At 49.3% G+C, this 26947-nt stretch overlaps 9 protein-coding genes and 2 non-coding genes across 11 annotated transcripts; 3 read left to right on the top strand and 8 right to left on the bottom strand.

The window, feature by feature from the left end:
• Positions 1-2525: 2525 nt before the first annotated feature.
• Pmar_PMAR020474 (hypothetical protein) lies at positions 2526-3979 on the bottom strand. Its single transcript, XM_002775449.1, has 8 exons — positions 3918-3979; positions 3746-3867; positions 3409-3465; positions 3259-3359; positions 3150-3210; positions 3029-3103; positions 2756-2814; positions 2526-2706 (listed from the first exon to the last, which is right to left on the bottom strand). The coding sequence occupies exons 1-8, from the start codon at positions 3961-3963 to the stop codon at positions 2589-2591; spliced, it is 639 nt and encodes a 212-aa protein (XP_002775495.1). The 5' UTR covers positions 3964-3979; the 3' UTR covers positions 2526-2588.
• Positions 3980-4299: 320 nt separating this feature from the next.
• On the bottom strand, positions 4300-5313 carry Pmar_PMAR020473 (hypothetical protein; the record flags this gene model as incomplete). Its single annotated transcript, XM_002775448.1, has 7 exons — positions 4300-4368; positions 4416-4479; positions 4530-4605; positions 4652-4758; positions 4802-4882; positions 4930-5098; positions 5244-5313. 7 exons carry the CDS (start codon positions 5311-5313, stop codon positions 4300-4302), a joined length of 636 nt encoding a protein of 211 aa, XP_002775494.1.
• A 510-nt stretch (positions 5314-5823) lies between these two features.
• On the bottom strand, positions 5824-6769 carry Pmar_PMAR020472 (hypothetical protein). Its single transcript, XM_002775447.1, has 6 exons — positions 6694-6769; positions 6568-6644; positions 6401-6516; positions 6219-6359; positions 6007-6175; positions 5824-5963 (listed from the first exon to the last, which is right to left on the bottom strand). The coding sequence occupies exons 1-6, from the start codon at positions 6744-6746 to the stop codon at positions 5920-5922; spliced, it is 600 nt and encodes a 199-aa protein (XP_002775493.1). The 5' UTR covers positions 6747-6769; the 3' UTR covers positions 5824-5919.
• An 84-nt stretch (positions 6770-6853) lies between these two features.
• On the bottom strand, positions 6854-7597 carry Pmar_PMAR020471 (hypothetical protein; the record flags this gene model as incomplete). Its single annotated transcript, XM_002775446.1, has 4 exons — positions 6854-7081; positions 7126-7202; positions 7255-7396; positions 7436-7597. The coding sequence occupies 4 exons, from the start codon at positions 7595-7597 to the stop codon at positions 6854-6856; spliced, it is 609 nt and encodes a 202-aa protein (XP_002775492.1).
• A 215-nt stretch (positions 7598-7812) lies between these two features.
• On the bottom strand, positions 7813-10917 carry Pmar_PMAR020470 (ankyrin repeat domain containing protein; the record flags this gene model as incomplete). Its single annotated transcript, XM_002775445.1, has 16 exons — positions 7813-7865; positions 7914-8032; positions 8081-8186; positions 8229-8312; positions 8354-8473; positions 8519-8642; positions 9387-9487; positions 9537-9709; positions 9838-10000; positions 10049-10165; positions 10209-10306; positions 10331-10415; positions 10459-10534; positions 10577-10694; positions 10736-10830; positions 10879-10917. The coding sequence occupies 16 exons, from the start codon at positions 10915-10917 to the stop codon at positions 7813-7815; spliced, it is 1671 nt and encodes a 556-aa protein (XP_002775491.1).
• An 856-nt stretch (positions 10918-11773) lies between these two features.
• Positions 11774-11977, bottom strand: Pmar_PMAR020469 (hypothetical protein; the record flags this gene model as incomplete). Its single annotated transcript, XM_002775444.1, has 1 exon — positions 11774-11977. One exon carries the CDS (start codon positions 11975-11977, stop codon positions 11774-11776), a length of 204 nt encoding a protein of 67 aa, XP_002775490.1.
• A 681-nt stretch (positions 11978-12658) lies between these two features.
• Pmar_PMAR020468 lies at positions 12659-12731 on the top strand. Its single transcript has one exon. It is a non-coding gene; the product is annotated as a tRNA-Asn (tRNA).
• Positions 12732-14363: 1632 nt separating this feature from the next.
• On the bottom strand, positions 14364-17995 carry Pmar_PMAR020467 (porphobilinogen deaminase, putative; the record flags this gene model as incomplete). Its single annotated transcript, XM_002775443.1, has 12 exons — positions 14364-14498; positions 14719-14865; positions 15067-15200; positions 15251-15395; positions 16522-16617; positions 16667-16850; positions 16899-16966; positions 17008-17125; positions 17226-17549; positions 17594-17729; positions 17774-17885; positions 17975-17995. 12 exons carry the CDS (start codon positions 17993-17995, stop codon positions 14364-14366), a joined length of 1620 nt encoding a protein of 539 aa, XP_002775489.1.
• Positions 17996-20457: 2462 nt separating this feature from the next.
• On the bottom strand, positions 20458-20530 carry Pmar_PMAR020466. Its single transcript has one exon. It is a non-coding gene; the product is annotated as a tRNA-Asn (tRNA).
• Positions 20531-22272: 1742 nt separating this feature from the next.
• Pmar_PMAR020465 (ankyrin repeat domain containing protein) lies at positions 22273-25362 on the top strand (the record flags this gene model as incomplete). The annotated part of the gene is made up of 16 exons (XM_002775442.1): positions 22273-22311; positions 22361-22455; positions 22497-22614; positions 22657-22732; positions 22776-22842; positions 22885-22982; positions 23026-23142; positions 23191-23338; positions 23467-23639; positions 23689-23789; positions 24534-24657; positions 24703-24822; positions 24864-24947; positions 24990-25095; positions 25144-25262; positions 25310-25362. 16 exons carry the CDS (start codon positions 22273-22275, stop codon positions 25360-25362), a joined length of 1638 nt encoding a protein of 545 aa, XP_002775488.1.
• Positions 25363-25557: 195 nt separating this feature from the next.
• Pmar_PMAR020464 (hypothetical protein) lies at positions 25558-26336 on the top strand. Its single transcript, XM_002775441.1, has 4 exons — positions 25558-25741; positions 25781-25922; positions 25975-26051; positions 26096-26336. Exons 1-4 carry the CDS (start codon positions 25580-25582, stop codon positions 26321-26323), a joined length of 609 nt encoding a protein of 202 aa, XP_002775487.1. The 5' UTR covers positions 25558-25579; the 3' UTR covers positions 26324-26336.
• Positions 26337-26947: the final 611 nt, after the last annotated feature.

The following is a 26947-nucleotide window of genomic DNA, read 5'->3' as shown; positions in this document are numbered from 1 at the left end:
AGTTGCGTCAGGACCACAACCAGGTTTAGTCTCGAAAACAAGCTCATGCGTTTGACCATGGCTCTCCTTTGTCTGGCCATCAGAGCTGAAATCAGCCTGGGGCTATCGGCGTCTATCATAAAAGCCACATTCCCTACTATTGGGCCTGCTTGCTCGTGATTGGCAATCTATCGCCAGCTATCAATCCTCATTCGCCATGTTGCGTTTGCTTCTACGACGATGATGAATAGTAACTATGCAATAGTTGTGTGTCCGTTGTGACTTATTCGATGATAAACAGTAGTGCAGTTACGCTGTATATCGGATCTGCGCATGAGCTCAACCCCACTGAACTCAGTTGCCAGAATTGCCTTTTATCAAATACTGCATCCCTCGAGGTGCAACGTGAACTGTACATTACCCCACCACCTCTCAGCCAAGCTCCCAAATCCAGTGAGCTCAACAAAACCAGGAATCAAGGAGTAGTCTGGCTACTGCAGTCATCTCACCAACGACTAGTCGATTTATGGGTCCTCCGACCGCCGCTCGACCCCGAGTTCGACGAAAGACAATTTGTCACGATCAAGTTACAGCCATTGCCTTCCTCGGCTATGCATTGTTAATCTTTCTCGTTGGAGGTGTTCCAGTCGAACGCAATCCCACAGAGTTCATTGAAACGGTGAATGAAACGGCAAATATCACGCTATTTCGAAAGTAATGGTATCGATTTCCGCTCACTGTCGAGCCAATTCCGGATTGTAAGCAGGCGGGGCCGTCGGCTGGGGATATGCAGGAGCTTGCTGAGTCATCGAAGCACCCTGGACAACACGAACTCTAGCAAGTTTTGACCGCAACTCCTTTCCACCTGATTCTGTGGATGTAGTCCATTCTGATACATTGGAGGCGCGCCACTTTGATTACCCACATATTGAGTCGGTTGACGAGCGGTAGAATCTGCAGGTCGTTGGTAAATGACTTGCCCACTCGGTGCAGTTACTTGCGTCGGATAGGCCTAAGCAGGACGAGGAGCTCAGTGCTCGTTCAGGTCGTGGTCGAGAGCTCACCACGTTAGACTGCTGCTGTTGTTGCGTCTGAGGGCCTTTACCGTCATCATAAGTTTCCTCGATCACCTGACACAACAACCAGTTACGTGAGAGAGCCCAAGACGGCAAGTTACGGTGACAGTGGTTCCTTCGTCTGCCAGTAAAGGACGCTGGTAGCCATCGGAGTTCGAATACACCACAGTCTCGCTGGTCGTAGTCTAAGAAGGCATCAGTATCTCACGCCGTATCGGACCATTCCACAATACCTGTGAATTGTTAGCCGCACAACAGCAGACAATGATGGCAATAACGACGGCTATCTGCACAGGAGAGTGCTCATCTATAGCATCCTGATAGGGGAGAATAACTCACCGCGATGAAGGACGTTATTAAAATGGGAACCCAGGAGATGCCACTGTGAGTGTAAACCACCGTGCCCGAATGGTAGGGATCATCAATCTGCGAACGACCAACAATTTTCCACCGAAGGAAAGTTGCTGAGTATCACTATGACTGGTGCTGGGGCTACGGGAGCTGGAATGACCACTGGCATGGGCATTACCCCGGGCACGTATCCAGGTTGTGCCTAAAGAACCTCGACTTCAATGATCAACTGTGTGTCATACACAAGGTGATACACATATATTCTGTGAGTAACATGGCCATGGCGATCGCGCCTACATACCGTTTCGGATGCTCATGATCGCCATGAAATATACCCAAAACTACGGACACTTTTCTAATTTATTCGTTGCGCTATGGCCAATGGATGAGCATAGCTTACATAAGGAGATCGATGGTGAATGATAGTTGTCCGACGCACGACTCTATACCTGATGTCCATCCTCAACAGAAAGGACTTCATTCATCGTCATTCACTCACCCGTCGCTCTCCCCTGCGAGTTTGGCTGCTTGCTCATCCAGGTGTTCGCAATTGATACCGTAAAAACCATCGTAGCATCGGCAAGTGAATGCTGATGATGATGCTTCCGATACATCATGTTCAGAAGTCTCGGCGGACACTGCGCGATGAACTCACTGGATCTCTCAAAATGAGGGGAGCGACTTGCCTGAAGCTCGCACGCACTGACCGTTACCACTACACTGTTCTGATGGCCGCACTGAAGGAGTCTGAGGGAAAGCAAGAGTATAGAATTTGACAATTCGGTGAAACTTTGCGTACACATTCTGCAAAAGCGTCTTGACAACACCAAATGAGAAGGAGAACCACTGACAGCAAATAAGAACAATGCATAGAAAATTCACAAACAAACTGCTGGTCAATAGCAGTGCTGGTCAACTTCATGTGTGGTAGTCAATATGAGAAGTCTCGATTGGTTTCTGCACATAAATCGTAAATAAACTCCTATAACTAGTAAGAAAACTCTTGAGCTCAGTTGAGGAAAGCGAACATATATTCCAATACTGCTCAATACACCTACTGTTGTGATGCCTTCATTTAGCGTCCAACTCAAAGCCAAAATGTGTGATCAGGAAGCGCAATTGTGCTGAGTTGAACCGAGCGAGAATTTCGCTGCGAACTGCTGTTGTTGTTGAATGTCGTTATCAAACTCTAACAGTTGGGGAGTCCTCCATATCGAAGGTCACATGCTGCGAACTCTCCTCGCTGGCATGGTGTAAGAAGTGAATGACAATGTACCCGACTCCGACACAGCAGAGATACCTAGCGAAAAATAATAACAGCGGAGCGAAGCGGATTCCTGTTAGCTTACAGGCCAACGAATCCTAACCAAAACGTCCATGAGGAAATCCACAACATTCCCATGAAAATCTGAAGGGGAAAAGCTGTGGCGAGCAACCAGGGACAAGCGCGTAGACTGATCATAATGCTGTTTACACATGACAAAAATTACTCTATCAATATACTGTTGTTTAACCCGGAAGAACAAAAACATATTTCACGACTACTGCATCTCGTGGAAATCACGCCACTTCACGTAAGACGGGTGAAACTCCATTGTGTATTAATGAGATTAAAAACTCACCAGGAATATTCCACGACCCAAATTGTTCTTCAAAAATCCAAATTGTTCAAATATGATATTCTGCAACTTTTTCACCTACAAACAACTTGATGTTAGCAATTGCTCACAGAGAGATGGTTACGCCAGGCCACGAGGTGTTGGACTCAGCCACGGCCAGCACAAAGGCAAATATCATCATATACCTGCACGAGCAACTCATACCACTCCTCTCTGAACTCCCTTCATATTACACATTAATAACATATAGAGCTGGTGATGCAATATTGAAGACATTGAGGAACGAGACTATCGAGATCGCCAAGACCGCCAGAGACCCCACGAACGAGAAGATCTATGAATAGAATAACCGATGACCAACGCGTATGTGCCACGGGACGTACCTTGATGCGCATGGGATTGTGGACGACGTAGTTGCCAACACCGCGAGCACCGCTCAACTGAAATGACCAATAAATGCGTTGCTAGCAGTTCCACTATAATGGATATAATTTATATTATATACGTGCTATAATGGAGTTTCACCCTAGTGATATAAAAAACACTAGTGAAAAAAGTCATATTCCACGACTACTGCGTAGTGTGAATATCGCGTTTTTCACGGAGTTTTACGCCAGTTCACGTAAAACGGGTGAAACTCCAAAAAATAATATACTTAATATCATTTAAAATAGAAAATAATGAGAGACCCTCAGCTTCTGAGTAGTGACGTTATACTACCACAGTTTTCCCAGCATTAGCAATCACACTACGAGTCATTCCAGCCTGTAAGTTGCTCTTCATAGAACTACTCTTGCCCCCGAGAGCACTGTGAGGGTTCGGCGTTGACTGTTGCTGTGAACCTGATCATCAGAGAGCTTTTTGTCCAATTTTATAATCTGCACATCACCACCATCAAAAGGGTCGTCTACTGGAATTGATGATAGGCTTATCGACATCTATAAGAATCTAACTATGTAAGGCGAAGGAGTTTCACCCGTGATATGAACAACTCTAGTAAAAAATATATTTCACGACTGCTGCATTTAGCAGATATCGTTTTTTTTCATAGAGTATTACGCCACTTCACATAAGACTGGTGAAACTCCAATATATCGCAATGTCCATCCGACTGCACACAGCAGCTCATCCCAAGAACCTCCGGCAGACGCAACAAACAAGCTTTACAGAAATCACCACGGAAATCGGATTACAGCGGAGCGACGCAATTACTACCAACATAATGGTTCGATCAACGATGTTAGAGATAATATAAATCTGCGTCTCTGCATACCTTATGCCTGCGTTATCTTCGTTATAGCATGCTCGAGGAATTTCGTCCCCTCAGCGCTCGAACTCGCCACCTGAAGAATAGACAATCGAAATGGTCAAGTCATGAGGGATATATTACATTCTTGCTAACTTGAGATTTCATCACCATAAATTTCACGAAATTACATCCACACTCCTTTTTCCTGAAAAACAATACGTGCTAGTGATCCACCCGATGTGAATATTGAGTCACATTATCACACAGTCCTTCCCATTCTCATCTTTAGCATCACGAAAGACGGCTCGCTCAGCATTGGTGAAATATGTGCCTGACAAAAAAACGTTCAAAAAATCATAGGCATCATATAGCACTACAAAAGGGGGCGTCCAGACTTTGTGATAAACTCTCGAGCCGTATTGAACCGTCGTCATCTTCCAAACGCAGCCAGTAGTACACAATAACTCGGCTCTCATCAGCACACCTAGAGATGAATGCATCACTGATAGCTGAGGCGATAGGGGTACATCGGGAGCTTCGGAATGGGCATGACCATGTTAATCCTCTTGCACAGAATTTCAACGGACGAATCTTTGTCGTCTGTGAATCTAATACAAAGAGTAGCTCTAAGGTGAACCATACGAGCAGTTACTACTTGGCCCACGGAGTCTCTTCGAACTGGGAAGCGCCAGCTTGCAGTTGCCATTCTTTCACGAGACCATCTTGTAGAAAAGCTTTCATTAGAGTGTCGGTATTGATAGCACTCAGTTCATCTGCTTCATTAACAACTTGATAACCGTGCTTCGGCAGTGTGATGTAAAAACCTACAGCTATATTCATACCATAACCGAACCAACTCCTTCAAGAATTCGAGAAGACACACTATAATGCCACTATCAACTTGAGTACTCCCATTGACTGAACTAATATTGCGAGGTGGATGATAATTCACTTCGTAAGTGGCCTTACTTTGCATCTCTGGTATGGTAGTCTCCTCTGCCTTGTCAAAGACAGCTTGAAAGGTCGACTTAGCGGACATGATATTAATGCGATAACAACAACAACAGCTACGCAGAGAACGATGTGAATAGAATAGACCCAGCCATGTGACTTGAACTTAGGCTTATAATTTAAGCCAAAAGAAGCAAGATGGCATCTTGCTCACTTACAACATCACATTGCATGACATGTTTTGCGAGAATCTTGCGCACTCACAATTTCTCAACTTTGCAACACTCTTCGAGCGTCGTTCTTTGAACGTTTATGCCTTACAACGACGAGCTGTTCGGGTGCAGCTTCTGTCGGAGCCTTCAATGGCCTCTAGAGAGTTCTACAAGAATATGGAAATTAATTGGATCCACCTGAACTCAACGATAGCGACACGATTGCCGACACGTCCATTATAAAAATCTGTCCATTCGACAAACCATGGCAGATAGAGAGCGCTCGCCCGAGAATCTTCGAGCTGGACTCGTCGTATATTGAGAGATATTCAGGATTTGTTCTTGTCTATCCAAGCACACGAACTACGAACACAACATACCAAGGTTGTCAACTTAGCAGCACGATGCTGCTGCTAATATTCAACTGCCATACGAGGCATGTTGCTTGCTGCTGCTACACATGCGTTGCCACATTCAGTTCTTCACAGTGGACGGCTCACACCAAATTTGGCTTTTATATGTGGCCCTAAGACAGTCGAATTCAACACTTCGCTTCGGGAAAGTCTCACCTCCGCGAAGCTGTAGTGAGCCTCCAGCAGAAATCCTTAGTCGGAGCAACCACATCATAGCCGCTGCGGCAGCGACTCTGGTCGCTCCTGAACCCGTTGCAGCGGTGACCAGTCGACTCGCTACACCTCGTGGATGAGAGGTGCTCTCAGTACCCGACGGTGAACTTGTCTGCTCATACGAGTTCACAGGCATAATAGTAGATCGAACTCACTTTGGTTTCCTGCATTTCATTGGCCACCACGGCGCGACTGAGCAGCATACGAGCTGCGCCTTGCCACTTCTTATGGAGGAGCTCCAATTCCTCCGTCTTTTGGTGCAGTTCTGACTCCTTTTCCCCGAGCTTATTGTGAGCCTACCGCGAATGTTGATACAAAGCATTCGCAGCGACCTCACCTCTTGCAACTGCTTCCTCAGAGTCGACGCTTGTTGTCGCAAATTGTATAACTCGCGAGCAGCATATGCTACCGCGCCGGCTACGACGGCTGCACCGACTACATGGGGTAGTCGGCCTGAGCCACAATGAAGGTGTTCGATACCCTCCGCTCTTCCATTCGACCCACCCTGAGTTAGCAATCCAAATGACGAGGCTAACCGAGACTTCAAGCGCTCCTCATTGACCAGTCCGAGAGCACCATGGCTGAGATCTCCACCAATTCGCAACGGGACACTTAAGCACTTTAGCTCACTCTATAGAGACGCTAGTGATTCTCGTTCGGTTGTCGAGACTAGGAGTCGTCATCGAATAGGAAGGAATATTCAACTCATCACATTGCCTCTCGCGTCCATCATTAACCAGAATTGTTCGTATCCCCTCCAATACAACAGATGAGGAATGGTAACGTTTCACTAGCAAAGATAATGGCCGTTATCGAGCACCGAACAACAGCCCATCTTGCCGGTATTGAAGTAGAGCTGAAGCTCCTCGTTAGTGTCGTCCAACTGAGTCCAAGACGCGACTAATGGTGACAAATAGTGGAATATGCCTTCCAGCATTTCCGATAAAACTTTTCCTCGGAAGCGCAGATGATAAGCCGACTGCAGCTCGGCCGAATTGTAGAAAACTTCGGTGAATTCCTGACGAAATAAATAACTGAAATAGTCGTTTCTGATTGCTCTACTTCACGTTCTTCAATGAGTATGCCGAATGGAGAGTCCGCCGCCATAAGGAAGATCTCCTCAAGTGCTCGCCTGTAGCCTGAATGACACCAAGTGAGGCGAGCAGTGAAGAGCTCTACAGGACGGCTTACGTTTGAGCAGATCTCCTGACCGCTGCCACGCTTCTTGTGCACGCAAATCCTCCATCTCACGCTGCTTCCTCACGGTGCACCCCAGAGCCAGACACGCCAAACGACGATTTGCCAGAGCGATCCCGTTTGGCAGATGACGCATCTGATTATCAATAACTGGACTCAAAAGGAATCCTCCTACCCTCGGGACGGCCGTGTCTGAATCCTCGAGGACATTCGCGATTTTCTTGGACAGTAACGGCTGATTGAAGTCTAATGAGTCCAATTCGGTCAGGTCGAAGAGGAGGAAGTCGAGAATTTGGCCAAGTATGGAAGGGCCCAGGACCATAAGTTCAATCGTCATTATGCCTTCGTAAAGTAGTACTACGACGGTACTAGCCAGTTGCTACGGGGTCTTTAGCCACCCCGAGCTCCTGTGAAGTGCAAAGACCGCCTCCTCCCGCAACTCAATAGCAAAGAAGGAGCACAGACACCGACAAAGGAACACGTGAGACATGAGAACACCAACATGACTATTAAACAATCCCGAGGAGCGTGTAGCCTCCACAGTAGAGAAGCTCAATCAAGGTCCACCATTTTAGGCAAGTCGTCAATCGTCCACGTAGAAGTGCCTATGACAATCACCCCATCGTTTACACAACAAACTGCTGCAGCCTTACCGGATAGTATTCCAACGTCTTGAACGATTCGAAGCTTCTTATTGTCCCCGAATGATGTGCCTTGCAGGTCCATCAACTTGGCAACTCCACTAATGTCCTCAACTCTGACAAATCCATAACTGAAAAATATGTTTACGAATCACAAGTGAGTAAAGCAAAGGTCCCACCCGCGAGGCTTCATAGTGATAGGGCACACGAGGACTCGACATTCAGTGATTTCGATGATACCGTTTGTGTCCATCAACCACTCAATGAGCCGTTCTTCATCCATATCTGCTCAACGGGCTCGGCATCTCATCTCCATGCCAGGCTCACCAAGTGGTAGATTCTCAAGTCTCACCCCTAGGGGGCCCGACTTCTTCGTCTCGCTTCCCCAATGGCCTTTCGTTGTAGGCGTGTCTGAGTGGGAACGTCCGCGCCATGGCTCTCTGTCCACTCACCCGTAAGCATCATCTCTACCCTCCTCATACTCTTCTTCCTCTTGTTCCGAGCGGCAGGTAACAGACTTTGACTCAGCTCAAGATAGCCGCCTTGTATGGCGATATCCGATGCAGTTCGACCTGAAAGCAGATGAGTACACCGATGCCTCGACAAACATAACTCACCTTTCTTATCTTTGTCACTACACGCGCCTCCAGCACAGATGAGAAGATCAGCCAAGTCCGAGCGGCCCACATCAGCGCAGTGCATCAAGGCTGTCCAACCTCGACTGTCATCAGCATGCTCCAACTGACCATAGCATAGCAGCCAACAACGGGCAGGAGTTTCCCTTACTGGGTCGACGTCGTCCACTCGAGAAGCCTCCGTTAAAGTCTTGAGGAAGGCCCGCAGGTTAGCCGCCGTCACTCCTTGGGCCCGTATGAGTAGCATCAGTGCAGAGCGACCCTCTTTGTCAGTCGCCATCAGCCTAACAGAGCTCCTCCTCATCCAAGTGACGAGTGATAGGAGAGGACACACGCCGCATTCCTTTCCTCCTCTACTGTGTGTTGATAGATCGCTAATGCCGTCCCTACGAATCCCCCGGCGCATGCTACAAGGATCTGTCGAGATGAATGACAAATAATGAATAACGGGATGGAGTACAGCGTTCATCCCTCGACTATCGACAATATGAATCGGATGATGACCTTCTACACCCGCCGGCGATGCCGCGAACACCTTCCTGTTGAGGATCGCCAAACACGATTGAGTCGCTCCACTGAGGGGAAGACTGAAAGGCAAACCTTTGCTTTTGGCGAGACTCACCAGTCAGCTGCATAAAGGAGGGCCGTCTGCTCCTTCGAGGGATCGACATGAGCCGTGATGAGGGAACCCTCGTTGGAAGCTTCCAATGTGTCAATGGCCACCTCTACTGTCGATCGGACATTAGATTTGATGGCGAGTGACAGCAGCGTGTCACCTATCACCATCCATTAGGATTGGTCAGATAACCTCCTCTGTAGGCCTACCCCTGAAGGATTCCTGATCGGCCACCCCTCCGGCCCTGATGAGCATAGCGCAGATTTCGTCGTGCCCCGAAGCTGCTGCAAAATGCAGCGGCGTCCAGCCGCCCAGCCGCTCTCGAACATGCACGTCTACAATGAGTTGAACAATTTGGTTCATCCGATCCTTGGCAAGTCCCACCGGCCCCCGTCTCTAATAATATACCAGCAAGTATAGTGAGGCCCCTGAGGGAGGCCCACATTAACGCCGACATCTTCCCCCTCTCGAGATCATCGTCTAATGTGTCAGGGCAGACACCAGCCTCTAAGCAATCTCGCATCTGCCAAGCCTCCTTCCTCCTCCTCCTCGTTAACCTGCCGCGGCGACTCACCAGTCCAACTTGTCCCTTTTGCTCATCCGCTGGTACCCCGCATGTCTTCACGATGTATAATAGTCTATTACGACGACCACTACGACGAGGCACCCGTCATCACCGTCCCACCTCTTCTTGGCCTCGACTAGGTTGAGCAGTTCCGTATGGATCTTCAGTAGCGCCTCCTTCTTGGCCGTCAGCTCCTCCTCCTCCTCCTCCTCCTCCTCCGACTGCTGCTGCTGCTGCTCATCATCCAAATAGAGCAGATCCACGGCGAGTCGAGGATCAGCGCCTGTGGAGACCTCAGATGGAGACCTCCTGCTGATATATTTCACATCACCTCTCGCAAGAAGTAACTTCACGGCATCCATTGATCCATCCAAGGTCGACTTCAATAGTCTCATCCAATGTGTGTGGTTGTCGGCACCATACTCAATAGCATCAGCGTCGAGTCTATCTACCATAACAGCCCTGATGGAAGCAGACCAACGATGACTTACTCGGCTCTTGAGTGATGACCAGCTGACCATCGTCATCATCAACAACACCAGCTGCAATCAGCTGCCTCATACCAACTATGTCGCTCTTCTTGGCCAGCCTAAGGAGGGGCCTTTAAGACTACAGTCCAACTCGAGTGTACCCCCAAAGCTGACGATCAACGCAAGAGGCTGCGTGTAGCCACTCAATGGCCTTCAACTGACGCTCGACTACAACAGACGAGTCGAGGCAATCGCCACGACCACGACTCACCAGCTTCTACCGGCGTCTGACCCCAAGAGTCTCTCATATCAAGACGGCATCCAAACTCCCGTACCAGTATCATCACCTAGAAGACCTCCGAAGCACAAATGGTAGTAGTATCGCTCACCGTGCTCAGCTTGCCTTGTCGAGCCGCCCAGTGCAAGGCGGTCTGACCCTCCACATCCTGAGTGTCGACTCCTCCATCATGGTCATCAGTTTCCACTCCCCCAATGGTAACCTCATCCCTGAACGTAAGGCTGCCGACACTAACGTGTGCAGAACCTACGAGTGGCTTATAGTGGCAGCCAGGAACCTCACACAATCGTCATGTCCATGGACGGCGGCCCAGTGCAACGGAGTCCATCCTCGACAGTCGGGGTGCTGAAAAGGGAGGACCATCCAAACGTTGGAGGGGGAAGCTGTTCTTACTCCGACATCGGCTTTGGCTTCAACCAGTAATTTGGCCATACTCGTATCTCCTCGTCGACTGGCGACCTGATAGCGAGTGGAAACAAAACGCAGCCCTTCAAGGAGGCTCCTACTGAGAGAGCGGTCATTTGCTCTTCCTTCGATGGAGCATCTATGAGCAGGTGAGGACCTACAAATGCTCTTACTATGGATTGAACCTGGGATCTATCGATACCCTCAGCAGCTCCAGACCGACGCAAACTGTCGTGTCGTGTGAGGATCCTCAACAAGCTCTCGTTGTCCTCTCCTTGACGATGGGCCGCGATCATCGCCAATGACCAGCCGAACTCATCACGGCACCTGTAAGGGTATCACTTCACGACTGCCATCCGTAGAGACGACCCCAGCGGGTCTCAGGAGTACTCACTCCGCGATCTTCTCTCGATCGACGTCCTGCAGGAGAATATCAAATGCTATTGAGTCTCCCTTGCGGCACGCGACAATAACGGCTTCCTCGTCCAGCGGTTTGTTGTAACTACAAATATATTCCAACTTGACAGACGGCACGTGAAACTACGCGGAGGGTGGGCCCGAATCCCGATTGAGTTGAGGTTTCTCTATTATCCTCGAGGCCCTCCCACTCGGCACTCTCGACTCTCTTCTACTCTTCGCTACAACTGATCGTCTACTTGGCCGACGCCCGATCGGGCTGAGTAGCAGATGAGTATTGACATGCTACAGACGGCGAGGATTATTCGATTACTTTTGGGTGCCGCTACGACGCTTTATATCAAAGCCTTCGGTATGACTAAAACTCACCTTCGTCGACATTGCCGGAGAAACAGAGCTCCATCGATTGAACTCTGTTGATTGACCAACACAGCGATTGCATAATACGGAAACGTGTAGTAACGTGTCACCAATAGAGATGCATTCGGCCTCCTTCTATCACTGGCTTTACAGGCACGACTTCGTTCACGTCGGCCATACGCCATACCCGTCCATCAGCTACGATCGGTACAAAGCTGTCTTCAGATGGATTAGCAGGATCAGGCTCATACCTAGCGAGGGCTGGATAAAGGGAGGGAGTTTGAGCGCCATACACCATGCCGGCCTCCATGATGACCATATGTTCGGCTACAGGGCCAACCTCGCTCGCTGATGGGTCAGGAGCAGTTCGACTGCCGAATAACTGAGGAATCGGGTCTCAGGACCCATCCTGAAGAGACCTGCCGCACCGCTTCCCCGTGCCGGTCTTCTACCCAATAGGACTCTCGTACACTAACCGCAACGTGCATCCTGGCGACCAAACCTAGGCAGTCTGTGGTCCAAACTAATTGTCGACGACTGACTCTCACCAGCCTCCCTGGCGAGTTGAATAGCGTCTCGGAAGGTGTGCCGCTGCTCCGTGCAGTAGCGATTTCCATAAAGCCGAAATAAGTCCATCTGTGGATCTGACGGATAGACACTGTCCCAATGGCTCAAACTCGAGATGTGCCTCGGATAGTCGATTTGGGCGTAGAAAATTCCGACACGGAGGGATATGACGCGACGCGATGAGAGCCCTCACGCCAAGACGAGGAGCAAGGATAAGTCTTACTCGTTTCCTTAGTCCCGGCTATCCAAAACTGCTTGTCTACGCGTGACCCCACGAACTTGTGGATCTTGAAACTGTGGCAAATATCGCCTGAGAGAATAGACAAATTCGCGGAAGCATCATTAGGAAACATGTGCAAATCCAACTACAAATTTATCGAATGCTTTCAAGTATCGAAGTGCAGAAGAACAACATAAATTCACGGCTCCGCTAGCTCAGTAGGCAGAGCGTGTGGCTGTTAACCACAAGGTCGGTGGTTCGAACCCATCGTGGAGCGCTTTTCAAATAGGTCTCGGTATTTATATCCTCAGGATAAGAACTGCTGCAAGTTGAGACGAGAGCTCTCATATCCTTATCACGTGCCAAGGATGAGCTACTCCGCGTCATAGCAATAAAAGAAAGCGTCGACGCGAGAAAGTATACTCGCATTCCCTCCAGGAGTTGAGTCCACACCGCTACCCTACCCCGCCTTGCCTCCAAGAGTACTGCTTGTATGTACTCCTCTATAGCGGGTGTAAAGCAGCCGAAATCACCTTTTTCAATATCCCCAGAGTCTGTTCAGAACTGATCAAGTCAATGGTGAATTATGAAGCTCACTTGCGAGGTCTGACAGCCTTTCGAGACAATATTGTGCATCTTGTATGATTCCCTGAGGAGAGGTGAGGTGCCCACTACATTACGTGATTCACCCCCACAGCACTCCACAAGAGTTCTCATTGGAAGGAATAGGAAGAAGCAGCACTTGGCCATACACGTGACATACCTTCTGCCAGCCCGTGTGGAACCATTTAGAAAAGCGCGTCTTCATGAACAGGCTCGGAGCAATCTCATGGAGCTCCGACACAACACTGCATGATGCATTGGCAGAGAGCTTATTGAGGAAGTGCATCCATGGGATGAACTCTGCCAGAGAAGGTCGGCCCAATAGGAGCGACATCTGGTTCAATTAAAACTGCAATCAGTACAGCCCCACTGGGAATGAACTACAAATGATGACTCGTCCAAGAAGCTCAACATATGTCGAGTAGCACAAGGGAGTTGCATTAGGAACTCTGTCGACCACACAGCGAGCTGATGTGAGACAACCTTTGAAATTTCACGCTATCGCCACCACTATGAATGAACTCCCCCAGTGCTGACGACTACATTGGCGTCAGATGCGTTCCAATAATTCGCCTCAGTAGACGGTGGTTTCGTTCGGATATGCCAGGACTCCGGGGTGAGTGTTACGGATTGAAGATCGTTCGGCACTATAACATGAATAGGCGATATCAAACCTACAACTATCTCCATTTTAACCGTCCACGAACACTCCTTCTTCACTGAATCTTAGTAGTAATTCCGCTTTTTCGATAAGTACATATTCATCCGGACGTGTGCAGGACTCTCACTCAGATAGGGTGTTTTTATCTCCCACGCGGTATAACCTCCAAGTTGCATATCCCTTCATTGCTGATGAGAACGAACTCACAAAAATGTAAAAACTCCATCCCCACACTCCCTGTGGAATGCACAGCTTCAAACCGGGCCCGCAATACTTGTTTTCAATGGCAACTATATTTCGGAATTCATATCCGATTAACTGCGGTACATCAATGGCGATATGGGCTCGTATAAAAATATTCCTATTCGTTTCATCCTTCTATCTTCATTCACGAGATCGCTTGAGGATGAACATTACCTTCCAAACCCCTTCTACAATAAAAGGGATATTGGGAGGTTTCAAAATTGATCGATTCCATAACGAGTGAGTGGCCGAAGTAAGCCTCAAATGATGAGCGTGAACAGTAACCACATAATCTCGAAATATCATCTAATTGAGAACACAAGTTTAAATCACGAGTAACCATGATAGCGTCCTAAGACTTCTGTCAAACTAATCGAGGAATGGGAAGATTCTAATCCTTCACTATCGAGTCTTCGGCTTATACACTCTATCGACAAACTCCGAGAAGTTGAGAACAATAACTATTCTCTCTTCCGGAATGCCGGCATCTCGCAGTGCATCAAATGTATGGCCGGGACCGCAACCATGGACTTCAACCTGAGGGGAGGTCGAAGGGTGCAGTCAATTCGAGAGGATAGTTGTAGTAACTACCATTCGAGTAACCCTACTGTTTGTATTATTCGTTACCTATACAAGTGGCAACTATGCTGGATTATTATCAATATTGTTCAATATTTCGTCAGCACAGTAAAGTCGTCCTTCCTCCTTCACGGATAAGACAATCGCCCCCACATCATCCAACAGACACCTGCCTTACTCTGTTGTTGAGGTCTTCTACCAACCTCACTGCCTCGGCATACGCAGAGCCACTTCCCCAGAATATATGTGTGGCCGTCTTAAGATCAGAGGGACAGGTTTGAGGGGTATACTTCGACTTTAGAGTGTATGTGCCGAGTGTATCCTTCTGAGAGTAATACCATTACTGCCAACGACAAACGCCTATTTGGATGACCATCACACGAGCATTGCATATGCGATTCACTAACGACCGTGTATTCGACTCGGGGCAATTAGGATAATTACGTGTTAACTGAGGGATACTCCTCTAACAGGGCATATGTAATGATGGTGAGTCGTAAGGCTACACATCGTCCCGACTGCTCACCCGATGAGCCTCTCCACTCGAAACATGTTGCCGTTCACCAGCGTCACAGTGTGTGACTTTTATCCACCTCTTGAGGGTTGGAGCAATAGCGGAGATATCAGGATCTTCCTTCTCCCCCAGACCATCGGCCGTACCTACATAACCTACATAAGGATTGTCATGATGATGATGATGATGGCCATACCAGTGCACCAGAGGCCACGCTTAGCGAGGTGCCTCCAAGTGGTGGTGCCGGCAACCCATACTGGGACATTGAGCTCATTGATGGACTCTATTAGAGTGGTAGGGGACGACGGTAAAGCCGATGCTTTGGCAATCCAAAGGCCCACCTAATGAGATCACCCAACTACTCCTCGACAGGGTATGTCGAGTTGAATTGATGTCGTGATGGTTTATCCTCCACAAGGATACCCTATCACTGGGGCAGACGTCCATGTCCAATGCGCATTTAGATAGTTCAGTCAAATATGGATCCTGGTTAACGATCCGAGTTAACATTCTTAGACTACCACACTTGAAACAAGTGAGCCTAGAGACGGGTTAGGATGGTCCACGCAGAGTCGGACTTGAAGACAGCATTTCCAAGATTGCTAGGATGTCGCGTCGGGATAGCAAAATGGAAGCACTATCTACGCATCACTCCACTCTGCGAGCTGATCTAGATTTGTGCGCCGTGTGATGACTGTCCCTTTCAGCGGCGAAGCGACGTGTGTCTGGTTTCCGGACTTGGGGTTATCTTTGATTATGAAGGGAGTCCCAAACCATCGAGGTCGACTCTGGAACCTCACAGTTTTGTATCGAAAAGTCCTCTGAGAAATTTAGTAAAATTACATAAGATGTCATCAAGCATGAACCCTACAGGATTGGAGCTACACCTTTAGCTGATTATGAATTTGTTGTGCCCCTCCTATTATCATCTAACGATTGCGGGGAAGTATCAATGGAGTTTCACCCGTTTTACGTGAAGTGGCGTAAAACTCCGTGAAAAATGCGAGATTCGTCCTATGTAGTAGTCGCGATATATGTTTTTCACTAGTGTTCTTCATATCACTAGGGTGAAACTCATCGATCAAGACCATAGGGAACAACCTTGGAATGCGATCCATGTTAGTCAGGGTGGTCGATAACCTTTGGTAAAGCTGTTTCCGAAGAGGGAAAGGTTTCTGTGGTCAGGGGCCTTCTCGACGCACGACGTCAAGTGGTGGCGGAGCAAAAGGTCTATTTTATAGGAGGTCATCGTTGATGATATATTTCATAATTCCATTAAAATTGGCAGTACGAAAATCGTTGGTCGCGAAACAGCAAGATTTCAAAGTTGATCACGAAGTTTTGGAATTCCCTTTACGAGGGCAACAGCAGGTCTTCAAAGGGGAAGAACAGACAAGGAAGGAGAATTCCCCAAGATTGGAGAGTTTCGAATCAAGACGGCCCCACTAAACACAGGCATCACCCCACCTCACGATCTCCCTTCCTGAGTGCTTCAATGAGCTTCACGCCGGCCTGTGGATCCTCTTCCCTATCGAATAAAGACAATCCACCAGCGCCACCAACCTGAACAGCAACAATGTAGTGGAAGTGGCCATCTGCCCCCCCCCCTCACCTGTAGGGGTGGAGGGTCTTCTCCTTCCCTCAGATGTAAGTCCTCTAGTAGAGGTATCCTTGGCTTGATGTGCCGGTCTAGAAGGTCCAATCCATTATCAGTTCGGCCACATAAGAACAACACATCTCCATATTGTCGAGGAAGGATGGTACAGCCGATCTTCTGATGGCAGCCTCCACCGTATCTTCCATGACGCATATAATTGTCTGAGGTATCCTCCTCCCCTTCTTACGAATTCAAAAGCTCCTTTTCTTTCGATGCCGCATCGAATGTACTCCGATCATTGAGACTCCTCACAATCTACCAATCACATCATAACAAAGGGAGGCTAACGGCAGTACCTTCCTAACATGCTCCTTCTCCGGTGCCGTACTGACCTCAATACCCAAGGCTCCCTGGGCTGCAGCAGTGGGGTTAGCAGACAAAGGCAATACCATACAGCGGCAATCAGATATGTATCTATACACAAGACCATCTCTACAATTGGAATATGTGTTGTGAAGATTCTTAGGGTAGAAATATGCAACAACAATTCCATCGTCCATTATAAGAGCCTCACCCCTGTACGAGTTGCCGACTCTCTTTGAACTCCTCTCTAGTACTGCGTATAAACCTATCCACTGCTGCCTTAGCCACCACCAAGCCATGGGGACGACAACCAAGACTCTCGTCGTGTATGGTCGGGTCCATCAACTTCCTCATACGAGTCTGAAGGAGGCCTTCATATGGTGAGGAACCCATCGGCTGCACCTGGATGTTCCCCCGAACGTCTCGGAACTGAACTGAGGTGACCCCAGGAACCACACTCTCCAGGAAAGGTGTTAAGTTGAACTGTCGTCGAGGGGATGATGATAACACAATCAATTTGCCCCCTTCTGATGTCCTAAGGGCCTCAACCTACCCACACACCAGTTCAGCACTGCTCACATTTCCTCGATAGCATCTCGACGTATGAGGAGTAAGTCCCTGGGGTCGGCTCGTGGCAGTGTGGCTACTACTGTTGTACCGGACTCCTCAGCCAAGGGAAGATCCTTCCATGAATGGACCACCAAATCGAAGGCACCTGTGGATGAAGAGGAACTTATTGAACTCGCTTCTCCAATCTACCATTCATAAGCCCATCGCGTAAGAAACTGGTGAAGACACCGGTCTCCGGCATCTTCCAAAGCGGATCTTTTAAATTCGTATCACCCGGGGCTTCGCGGTAATGACATTCAACCTGATGACCAGAGCCCGAGACTGTTCGTAGGTCCGATCTGGGATGGACGTAAACCGACGTGAAAAGCGCCTATGACAGGGACGAGATACCTCGCGGAACATGATTTGCATACGAAGTGGCACGGAGAAAAGACCCCATCATTGAGCATCACCTTAACCCCCATCTCATCCTGCAGCAAGTCTGCAATCATCAAAGTCTGTAGCCGGGCTAAATCACTGCGTCGGGACCCAATGTGGAGTACACTAGGCTCCGCTACTCTTGACATTATTATTATAAATTCAATTTACTACCCAATAGGACTAAAGCCCGGTCGCAACTTATTCATTATAAACAAACGTTCCCCAAAGGATTCATAGAGAGTATTGTCGAATATTATCGAAGCCGGCATCCTTAATTCCATTCCGCCTGTTGGCACGTGAAGACACCACAGAGCAGCGGCACCGAGTAGTGCAGCCCTTCGTGAGGTATAGTGTCCATCATAAAAGCAGAGCTGCATCGAAGTCGGAAACGGCGATGGAAACTCATCTCACATTGATTAGGGAGGTCGAGAACCTCTTCTTATGATCATTGAGGGAGAGAAAATGTTTTCCACGGCCGCTTCTTCGGACAAACTGACCCAGATAGCGACCGACTCCAAACTTCAAGGTTGCTCATGACATATGACTCGTCTAAATGTAGATACGAGGAATCGAACCTCATACCTCCATCATCATACCCTAACAGTCTAACGGCTTGCGCTAATACATATTCAAGAATATAGTTCTCTCACGATTGCATCATGCGCAGTTAATTTGTGGCGCGATGAAAATGGAAATTCTTCCATCAGCAGGTAGGCGCAACTTACGTCTCGTTTGGTACAGAAGATATGACTGATGTTCGCACCCCACTTATCGAAAACCTCGGCTTGCCTTGTACGATTCGACAATAATCTCCACGAATCCTTCTGGAAACGTTCGATTATAATGAAAAGTTGCGGCCGGGCTTTAGTCCTATTGGGTAGTAAAGGGATAAAACGAATAGGAATATTTTTATACGAGCCCATATCACCATTGATGTACCGCAGTCAATCGGATATGAATTCCGAAATATAGTTGCCATTAAAAACAAGTATTGCGGGCCCGGTTTAAAGCTGTGCATTCCACAGGAAGGGTGGGAATGGGGTTTTTACCTTTTCGTGAGTTCGTTCTCATCAGCAATGAAGGGATATGCAACTTGGTGGTTATATCGCGTCGGAGATAAGAACACCCTATCTGAGTGAGAGTTCTGCACACGTCCGGATGAATATGTACTTATCGGGAAAGCGGAATTACTACTAAGATTCAGTGAAGAAGGAGTGTTGGTGGACGGTCACGATGGAGATAGTTGTAAGTCTGATATCGCGTATTCATGTTATGGTGTCGAACGATCTTCAATCCGTAACATCCACCCCGGAGCAAAGGTCTGTACTTCAAGACGGCCGATGGGAATGACGAGAAAGTGAGCATGAGCTGATTCTCGTCGTTGCAGCATACGGCGGATGCCGGGTGAGGGCCGAGGGTCGAACTCCCCCGTCCTCGAGGATACATTCGAGTAGTCATGGAAGGGGAGGGGCACTCAGGGAATATCCGATGACGTCATCAAGTTATGACGTCATACCTTTTGGCGTACCCGAACGAAACCATCGTCTACTGAGGCGAATCATTGGAACGCATCCGACGCTAATGTAGTCGTCAGCACTGGGGGAGTTCATTCATAGTGGTGGCGATAGCGTGAAATTTTAAAGGTTGTTTTACATCAGCTCGCTGTGTGGTCGACAGAGTTCCTTATGCAACTCCCTTGTGCTACTTGACATATGTTGAGTTCCTTGGACGAGTCATCATTCGTAGTTCATTCCCAGTAGGGATGTACTGATTGCAGTTTTAAATTGAACCAGATGTCGCTCCTATTGGGCCGACCTTCTCTGGCAGAGTTCATCCCATGGATGCACTTCCTCAATAAGCTCTCTGCCAATGCATCGTGCAGTGTTGTGTCGGAGCTCCATGAGATTGCTCCGAGCTTGTTCATGAAGACGCGCTTTTCTAAATGGTTCCACACGGGCTGGCAGAAGGTATGTCATGTGTATGGCCAAATGCTGCTTCTTCCTATTCCTTCGAATGGGAACTCTTGTGGAGTTCTGTGGGGGTGAATCACGTAATGTAGTGGCCACCTCAACTCTCCTCAGGGAATCATACAAGATGCACACCATTGTCTCGAAAGGCTGTCAGACCTCGCAAGTGAGCTTCCTAATTCACCATTGACTTGATCAGTTCTGAACAGGCTCTGGGGATATTGATAAAGGTGATTTCGGCTGCTTTACACCCGCTATGGAGGAGTACATACAAGGAGTACTCTCGGAGGCAAGGCGGGGTAGGGTAGCGGTGTGGACTCAACTCCTGGAGGGAATGCGAGTACACTTTCTCGCGTCGACGCTTTCTTTTATTGCTATGACGCGGAGTAGCTTATCCTTGGCACGTGATAAGGATATGAGAGCTCTCGTCTCAACTTGCATCAGTTCTTATCATGACGATATAAATACCGAGCCCTATTTGAAAAGCGCTCCACGATGGGTTCGAACCACCGACCTTGTGGTTAACAGCCACACGCTCTGCCTACTGAGCTAGCGGAGCCGTGAATTTATGTTGTTCTTCTGCACTTCGATACTTGAAAGCATTCGATGAATTTGTAGTTGAATTTGCACATGTTTCCTATTGGTGCTTTCGGGCATTTGTATATTCTCTCAGGCGATATTTGCCACAGTTTCAAGATCCACAAGTTCGTGGGATCACGCGTAGACAAGCAGTTTTGGATAGCCGGGACTAAGGAAACGAGTGAGACTTCACCTTGCTCCTCGTCTTGGCGTGAGGGCTCTCATCGCGTCGCGTCATATCCCTCCGTGTCGGAATTTTCTACTCCCAAATCGACTATCCGAGGCACGTCTCGAACTTGAGCAATTGGGACAGTGTGTATCCGTCAGATCCACAGATGGACTTATTTCGGCTTTATGGAAATCGCTACTGCACGGAGCAGCGGCACACCTTCCGAGACGCTATTCAACTCGCCAGGGAGGCCGGTGAGAGTCAGGCGTTGACAATTACTTTAGACCATAGACTGCCTAGGTTTGGTCGCCAGGATGCACGTTGCGGTTAGTGTAAGAGAGTCCTATTGGGTCGAAGACCGTCACGGGGAAGCGGTGAGGCAGGTCTCTTCAGGATGGGTCCTGAGACCCGATTCCTCAGTTATTCGGCAGTCGAACTGATCCCGACCCATCAGCGAGTGAGGTTGGCCCTGTAGCAGAACATATGGTCATCATGGAGGCCGGCATGGTGTATGGCGCTCAGCCTCCCTCCCTTTATTCAGCCCCTCGCTAGGTATGAGCCTGATTCTGCTAATCCATCTGAAGACAACTTTGTACCGATCGTAGCTGATGGGCGGGTATGGCGTATGGCCGACGTTAACGAAGTCGTGCCTGTAAAGCCAGTGATAGAAGGAGGCCGAATGCATCTCTATTGGTGACACGTTACTACACGTTTCCGTATTATGCATTCGCTGTGTTAGTCAATCAACAGACTTCAATCGATGGAACTCTGTTTCTCCGGCAATGTCGACGAAGGTGAGTTTTAGTCATACCGAAGGCTTTGGTATAAAGCGTCGAAGCGGCACCCAAAAGTAATCGAATAATCCGCGCCGTCTGTAGCATGTCAATACTCATCTGCTACTCAGCCCGATAGGGCGTCGGCCAAGCAGACGATCAGTTGTTGCGAAGAGTAGAAGGGAGTCGAGAGTGCCGAGTGGGAGGGCCTCGAGGATAATAGATAAACCTCAACTCAATCGGGATTCGGGCCCACCCCCCGCGTAGTTTCACGTGGCGTCTGTCAAGTTGGAATATTCTTGTAGCTACAACAAACTGCTAGACGAGGAAGCCGTTATTGTCGCGTGCCGCAAGGGAGACTCAATAGCATTTGATATTCTCCTGCAGGACGTCGATCGAGAGAAGATCGCGGAGTGAGTGGTCCTGAGACCCGCTGGGGTTGCCTCTACGGATGGCAGTCGTGAAGTGATGCCCTTACAGGTGCCGTGATGAGTTCGGCTGGTCATTGGCGATGATCGCGGCCCATCGTCAAGGAGAGGACAACGAGAGCTTGTTGAGGATCCTCGCACGACACGACAGTTTGCGTCGGTCTGAAGCTGCTGAGGGTATCGATAGGTCCCAGGTTCAATCCATAGTAAGAGCATTTGTAGGTCCTCACCTGCTCATAGATGCTCCATCGAATGAAGAGCAAATGACCGCTCTCTCAGTAGGAGCCTCTTTGAAGGGCTGCGTTTTGTTTCCACTCGCTATCAGGTCGCCAGTCGACGAGGAGATACAAGTATGGCCAAATTACTGGTTGAAGCCAAAGCCGATGTCGGAGTAAGAACAGCTTCCCCCCTCCAACGTTTGGATGGTCCTCCCTTTTCAGCACCCCGACTGTCGAGGATGGACTCCGTTGCACTGGGCCGCCGTCCATGGACATGACGACTGTGTGAGGCTCCTGGCTGCCACTATAAGCCACTCGTAGGGTCTGTAAACGTTAGTGTTGGCAGCCTTACGTTCAGAGATAAGGTTACCATTGGAGGACTGGAAGGTGATGACCATGATGGAGGAGTCGACACCCAGGATGTGGAGGGTCAGACCGCCTTGCACTGGGCGGCTCGACAAGGCAAGCTGAGCACGGTGAGCGATACTACTACCATTTGTGCTTTGGAGGTCTTCTAGGTGATGATACTGGTAAGGGAGTTTGGATGCCGTCTTGACATGAGAGACCTTTGGGGTCAAACGCCGGTAGAAGCTGGTGAGTCGTGGTCGTGGCGATTGCCTCGACTCGTCTGCTGTAGTCGAGCGTCAGTTGAAGGCCATTGAGTGGCTACACGCAGCCTCTTGCGTTGATCGTCAGCTTTGGAGGTACACTCGAGTTGGGCTGTAGTCTTAAAGGCCCCTGCTTAGGCTGGCCAAGAAGAGCGACATAGTTGGTATGAGGCAGCTGATTGCAGCTGGTGTTGTTGATGATGACGAAGGTCGGGACTTCATCACTCAAGAGCCGAGTAAGTCATCGTTGGTCTGCTCCCATCAGGGCTGTTATGGTAGATAGACTCGACGCTGATGCTATTGAGTATGGTGCCGACAACCACACACATTGGATGAGACTATTGAAGTCGACCTTGGATGGATCAATGGATGCCGTGAAGTTACTTCTTGCGAGAGGTGATGTGAAATACATCAGCAGGAGGTCTCCATCTGAGGTCTCCACAGGCGCTGATCCTCGACTCGCCGTGGATCTGCTCTATTTGGATGATGAGCAGCAGCAGCAGTCGGAGGAGGAGGAGGAGCTGACGGCCAAGAAGGAGGCACTACTGAAGATCCGTACGGAACTGCTCAACCTAGTCGAGGCCAAGAAGAGGTGGGACGGTGATGACGGCTGCCTCGTCGTAGTGGTCGTCGTAATAGACTATTATACATCGTGAAGACATGCGGGGTATCAGCGGATGAGCAAAAGGGACAAGTTGGACTGGTGAGTCGCTGCGGCAGGTTAAAGAGGAGGAGGAGAAAGGAGGCTTGGCAGATGCGAGATTGCTTGGAGGCTGGTGTCTGCCCTGACACATTAGACGATGATCTCGAGAGGGGGAAGATGTCGGCGTTAATGTGGGCCTCCCTCAGGGGCCTCACTATACTTGCTGGTATATTATTAGAGACGGGGGCCGGTGGGACTTGCCAAGGATCGGATCAACCAAATTGTTAAACTCATTGCAGACGTGCATGTTCGAGAGCGGCTGGGCGGTTGGACGCCGCTGCATTTCGCAGCAGCTTCGGGGCACGCCGAAATCTGCGCTATGCTCATCAGGGCCGGAGGGGTGGCCGATCAGGAATCCTACACGGGTAGGCCCACAGAGGAGGTTATCTGACCAGTCCTAATGGATGGTGATAGGTGACACGCTTCTGTCACTCGCCATAAAATCTAATGTCCGATCGACAGTAGAGGTGGCCATCGACACATTGGAAGCCTCCAACGAGGGTTCCCTCATCACGGCTCATGTCGATCCCTCGGAGGGGCAGACGGCCCTCCTTTATGCAGCTGACTGGTGAGTCTCGCCAACAGCAAAGGTTTGCCTTTCAGTCTTCCCCTCAGTGGAGCGACTCAATCGTGTTTGGCGATCCTCAACAGGAAGGCGTTCGCGGCGCCGGCGGGTGTAAAAGGTCATCATCCGATTCATATTGTCGATAGTCGAGGGATGAACGCTGTACTCCATCCTGGGATTTATTATTAGTTATTTATCTCGACAGATTCTTGTAGCATGCGCCGGGGGGTTCTCAGGGACGGCATTAGCGATCTATCAACACACAGTAGAGGAGGAAAGGAATGCGGCGTGTGTCCTCTCCTATTACTCGTCGCTTGGATGATGAGGAGGAGCTCTGTCAGGCTGATGGCGACTGACAAAGAGGGTCGCTCTGCACTGATGCTACTCATACGGGCCCAAGGAGTGACGGCGGCTAACCTACGGGCCTTCCTCAAGACTTTAACGGGGGCTTCTCGAGTGGACGACGTCGACCCAGTAAGGGCAGTCCTGGCCCATTGATGGCTGCTATGCTATGGTCAGTTGGAGCATGCTGATGACAGTCGAGGTTGGACCGCCTTGATGCACTGCGCTGATGTGGGCCGCTCGGACTTGGCTGATCTTCTCATCTGTGCTGGCGGCGCCTGTAGTGACAAAGATAAGAAAGGTGAGTGATGTTTGTCGAGGCATCGGTGTATTCATATGCTTTCAGGTCGAACTGCATCGGATATCGCGAAACAAGGCGGCTATCTTGAGCTGAGTCAAAGTCTGTTACCTGCCGCTCGGAATAAGAGGAAGAAGAGTATGAGGAGAGTAGAGATGATTCTTACGGGTAAGTAGACAGAGAGCCATGGCGCGGACGTTCCCACTCAGACACGCCTACAACGAAAGGCCATTGGGGAAGCGAGAAGAAGAAGTCGGGCCCCCTAGGGGTGAGGCTTGAGAATCTACCTCTTAGTGAGCCTGGCATGGAGATATAATGCCGAGCCCGTTGAGCAGATATGGATGAAGAACGGCTCATTGATTGGTTGATGGACACAAACGGTATCATCGAAATCACCGAATGTCGAGTCCTCGTGTGCCCTATCACTATGAAGCCTCGCGGGTGGGACCTTTGCTTTACTCATTTGTGGTTCGTAGACATATTTTTCAGTTATGGGTTTGTCAGAGTTGAGGACATTAGTGGAGTTGCCAAGTTGATGGACCTGCAAGGCACATCATTCGGTGACAATAAGAAGCTTCGAATCGTTCAAGACGTTGGAATACTCTCCGGTAAGGCTGCAGCAGTTTGTTGTGTAAACGATGGGGTGATGTCATAGGCACTTCTACGTGGACGATTGACGACTTGCCTAAAATGGTGGACCTTGATTGAGCTTCTCTACTGTGGAGGCTACACCCTCCTCGGCAATCTGTTTAATAGTCATGTTGTTGTTCTCATGTCTCACGTGTTCCTTTGTCGGCGTCTGTGCTCCTCCTTTGCTATTGAGTTGTGGGAGGAGGCGGTCTTTGCACTTCACAGGAGCCCGGGGTGGCTAAACACCCCGTAGCAACTGGCTAGTACCGTCGTAGTACTACTTTATAAAGGCATAATGACGATTGAACTTATGGTCCTGGGCCCTTCCATACTTGGCCAAATTCTCGACTTCCTCCTCTTCGACCCGACCGAATTGGACTCATCGAACTTCAATCAGCCGTTACTGTCCAAGAAAATCGCGAATGTCCTCGAGGATTCAGACTCGGCCGTCCCGAGGGTAGGAGGATTCCTTTTGAGTCCAGTTATTGATAATCAGATTCGTCGTCTGCCAAACGGTATCGCTCTGGCAAATCGTCGGTTGGCGTGTCTGGCTCTGGGGTGCACCGTGAGGAAGCAGCGTGAGATGGAGGATCTGCGTGCACAGGAAGCGTGGCAGCGCTCAGGAGATCTGCTCAAACGTAAGCCGTCCTGTAGAGCTCTTCACTGCTCGCCTCATTTGGTGTCATTCAGGCTACAGACGAGCACTTGAGGAGATCTTCCTTATGGCGACGGACTCTCCATTCGGCATACTCATTGAAGAACGTGAAGTAGAGCAATCAGAAACGACTATTTCAGTTATTTATTTCGTCAGGAATTCACCGAAGTTTTCTACAACTCGGCCGAGCTACAGTCGGCTTATCATCTGCGCTTCCGAGGAAAAGTTTTATCGGAAATGCTGGAAGGCATATTCCAGTATTTGTCACCATTAGTCGCGTCTTGGACTCAGTTGGACGACACTAACGAGGAGCTTCAGCTCTACTTCAATACCGGCAAGATGGGCTGTTGTTCGGTGCTCGATAACGGCCATTATCTTTGCTAGTGAAACGTTACCATTCCTCATCTGTTGTATTGGAGAGGATACGAACAGTTCTGGTTAATGATGGACGCGAGTGGCAATGTGATGAGTTGAATATTCCTTCCCATTCGATGACGACTCCTAGTCTCGACAACCGAACGAGAATCACTAGCGTCTCTATAGAGTGAGCAAAAGTGCTTAAGTGACTCGTTGCGAATTGGTGGAGATCTCAGCCATGGTGCTCTCGGGCTGGTCAATGAGGAGCGTCTGAAGTCTCGGTTAGCCTCGTCATTTGGATTGCTAACTCAGGGTGGGTCGAATGGAAGAGCGGAGGGTATCGAACTCGTTCATTGTGGCTCAGGCCGACTACCCCATGTAGTCGGTGCAACCGTCGTAGCCGGCGCGGTAGCATATGCTGCTCGGGAGTTATACAATTTGCGACAACAAGCGTCGACTCTGAGGAAGCAGTTGCAAGAGGTGAGGTCGCTGCGAATGCTTTGTATCAACGTTCGCGGTAGGCTCACAATAAGCTTGGGGAAAAGGAGTCAGAACTGCACCAAAAGACGGAGGAATTGGAGCTCCTCCATAAGAAGTGGCAAGGCGCAGCTCGTATGCTGCTCAGTCGCGCCGTGTTGACCAATGAAATGC

Source organism: Perkinsus marinus (genome assembly GCF_000006405.1).
Source record: "Perkinsus marinus ATCC 50983 genomic scaffold scf_1104296955874, whole genome shotgun sequence".
NCBI lineage: Eukaryota > Perkinsozoa > Perkinsida > Perkinsidae > Perkinsus > Perkinsus marinus.
The sequence above is the reverse complement of the archived record's forward strand: the minus strand, read 5'-3'. Positions and strand labels throughout refer to the sequence as shown.

Excerpts from the sequence above, each read along its gene's own strand:
- Pmar_PMAR020474 (XM_002775449.1), bottom strand. The coding sequence starts at position 3,963 with ATGTCGATAAGCCTATCATCAATTCCAGTAGACGACCCTTTTGATG. Across the intron at positions 3,466-3,745 it reads CTAATGCTGGGAAAACTGTG|TTGAGCGGTGCTCGCGGTGT; the intron begins GTAGTATAACGT and ends TGGTCATTTCAG. Across the intron at positions 2,707-2,755 it reads TGGTTAGGATTCGTTGGCCT|GTATCTCTGCTGTGTCGGAG; the intron begins GTAAGCTAACAG and ends ATTTTTCGCTAG.
- Pmar_PMAR020472 (XM_002775447.1), bottom strand. The coding sequence starts at position 6,746 with ATGACGACTCCTAGTCTCGACAACCGAACGAGAATCACTAGCGTCTCT. Across the intron at positions 6,360-6,400 it reads TGAGGAAGCAGTTGCAAGAG|GCTCACAATAAGCTCGGGGA; the intron begins GTGAGGTCGCTG and ends CATTCGCGGTAG. Across the intron at positions 6,176-6,218 it reads ATGAAATGCAGGAAACCAAA|ACAAGTTCACCGTCGGGTAC; the intron begins GTGAGTTCGATC and ends TCGTATGAGCAG.
- Pmar_PMAR020464 (XM_002775441.1), top strand. The coding sequence starts at position 25,580 with ATGACGATTGAACTTATGGTCCTGGGCCCTTCCATACTTGGCCAAATT. Across the intron at positions 25,742-25,780 it reads CAGACTCGGCCGTCCCGAGG|ATTCGTCGTCTGCCAAACGG; the intron begins GTAGGAGGATTC and ends ATTGATAATCAG. Across the intron at positions 25,923-25,974 it reads CTCAGGAGATCTGCTCAAAC|GCTACAGACGAGCACTTGAG; the intron begins GTAAGCCGTCCT and ends GGTGTCATTCAG.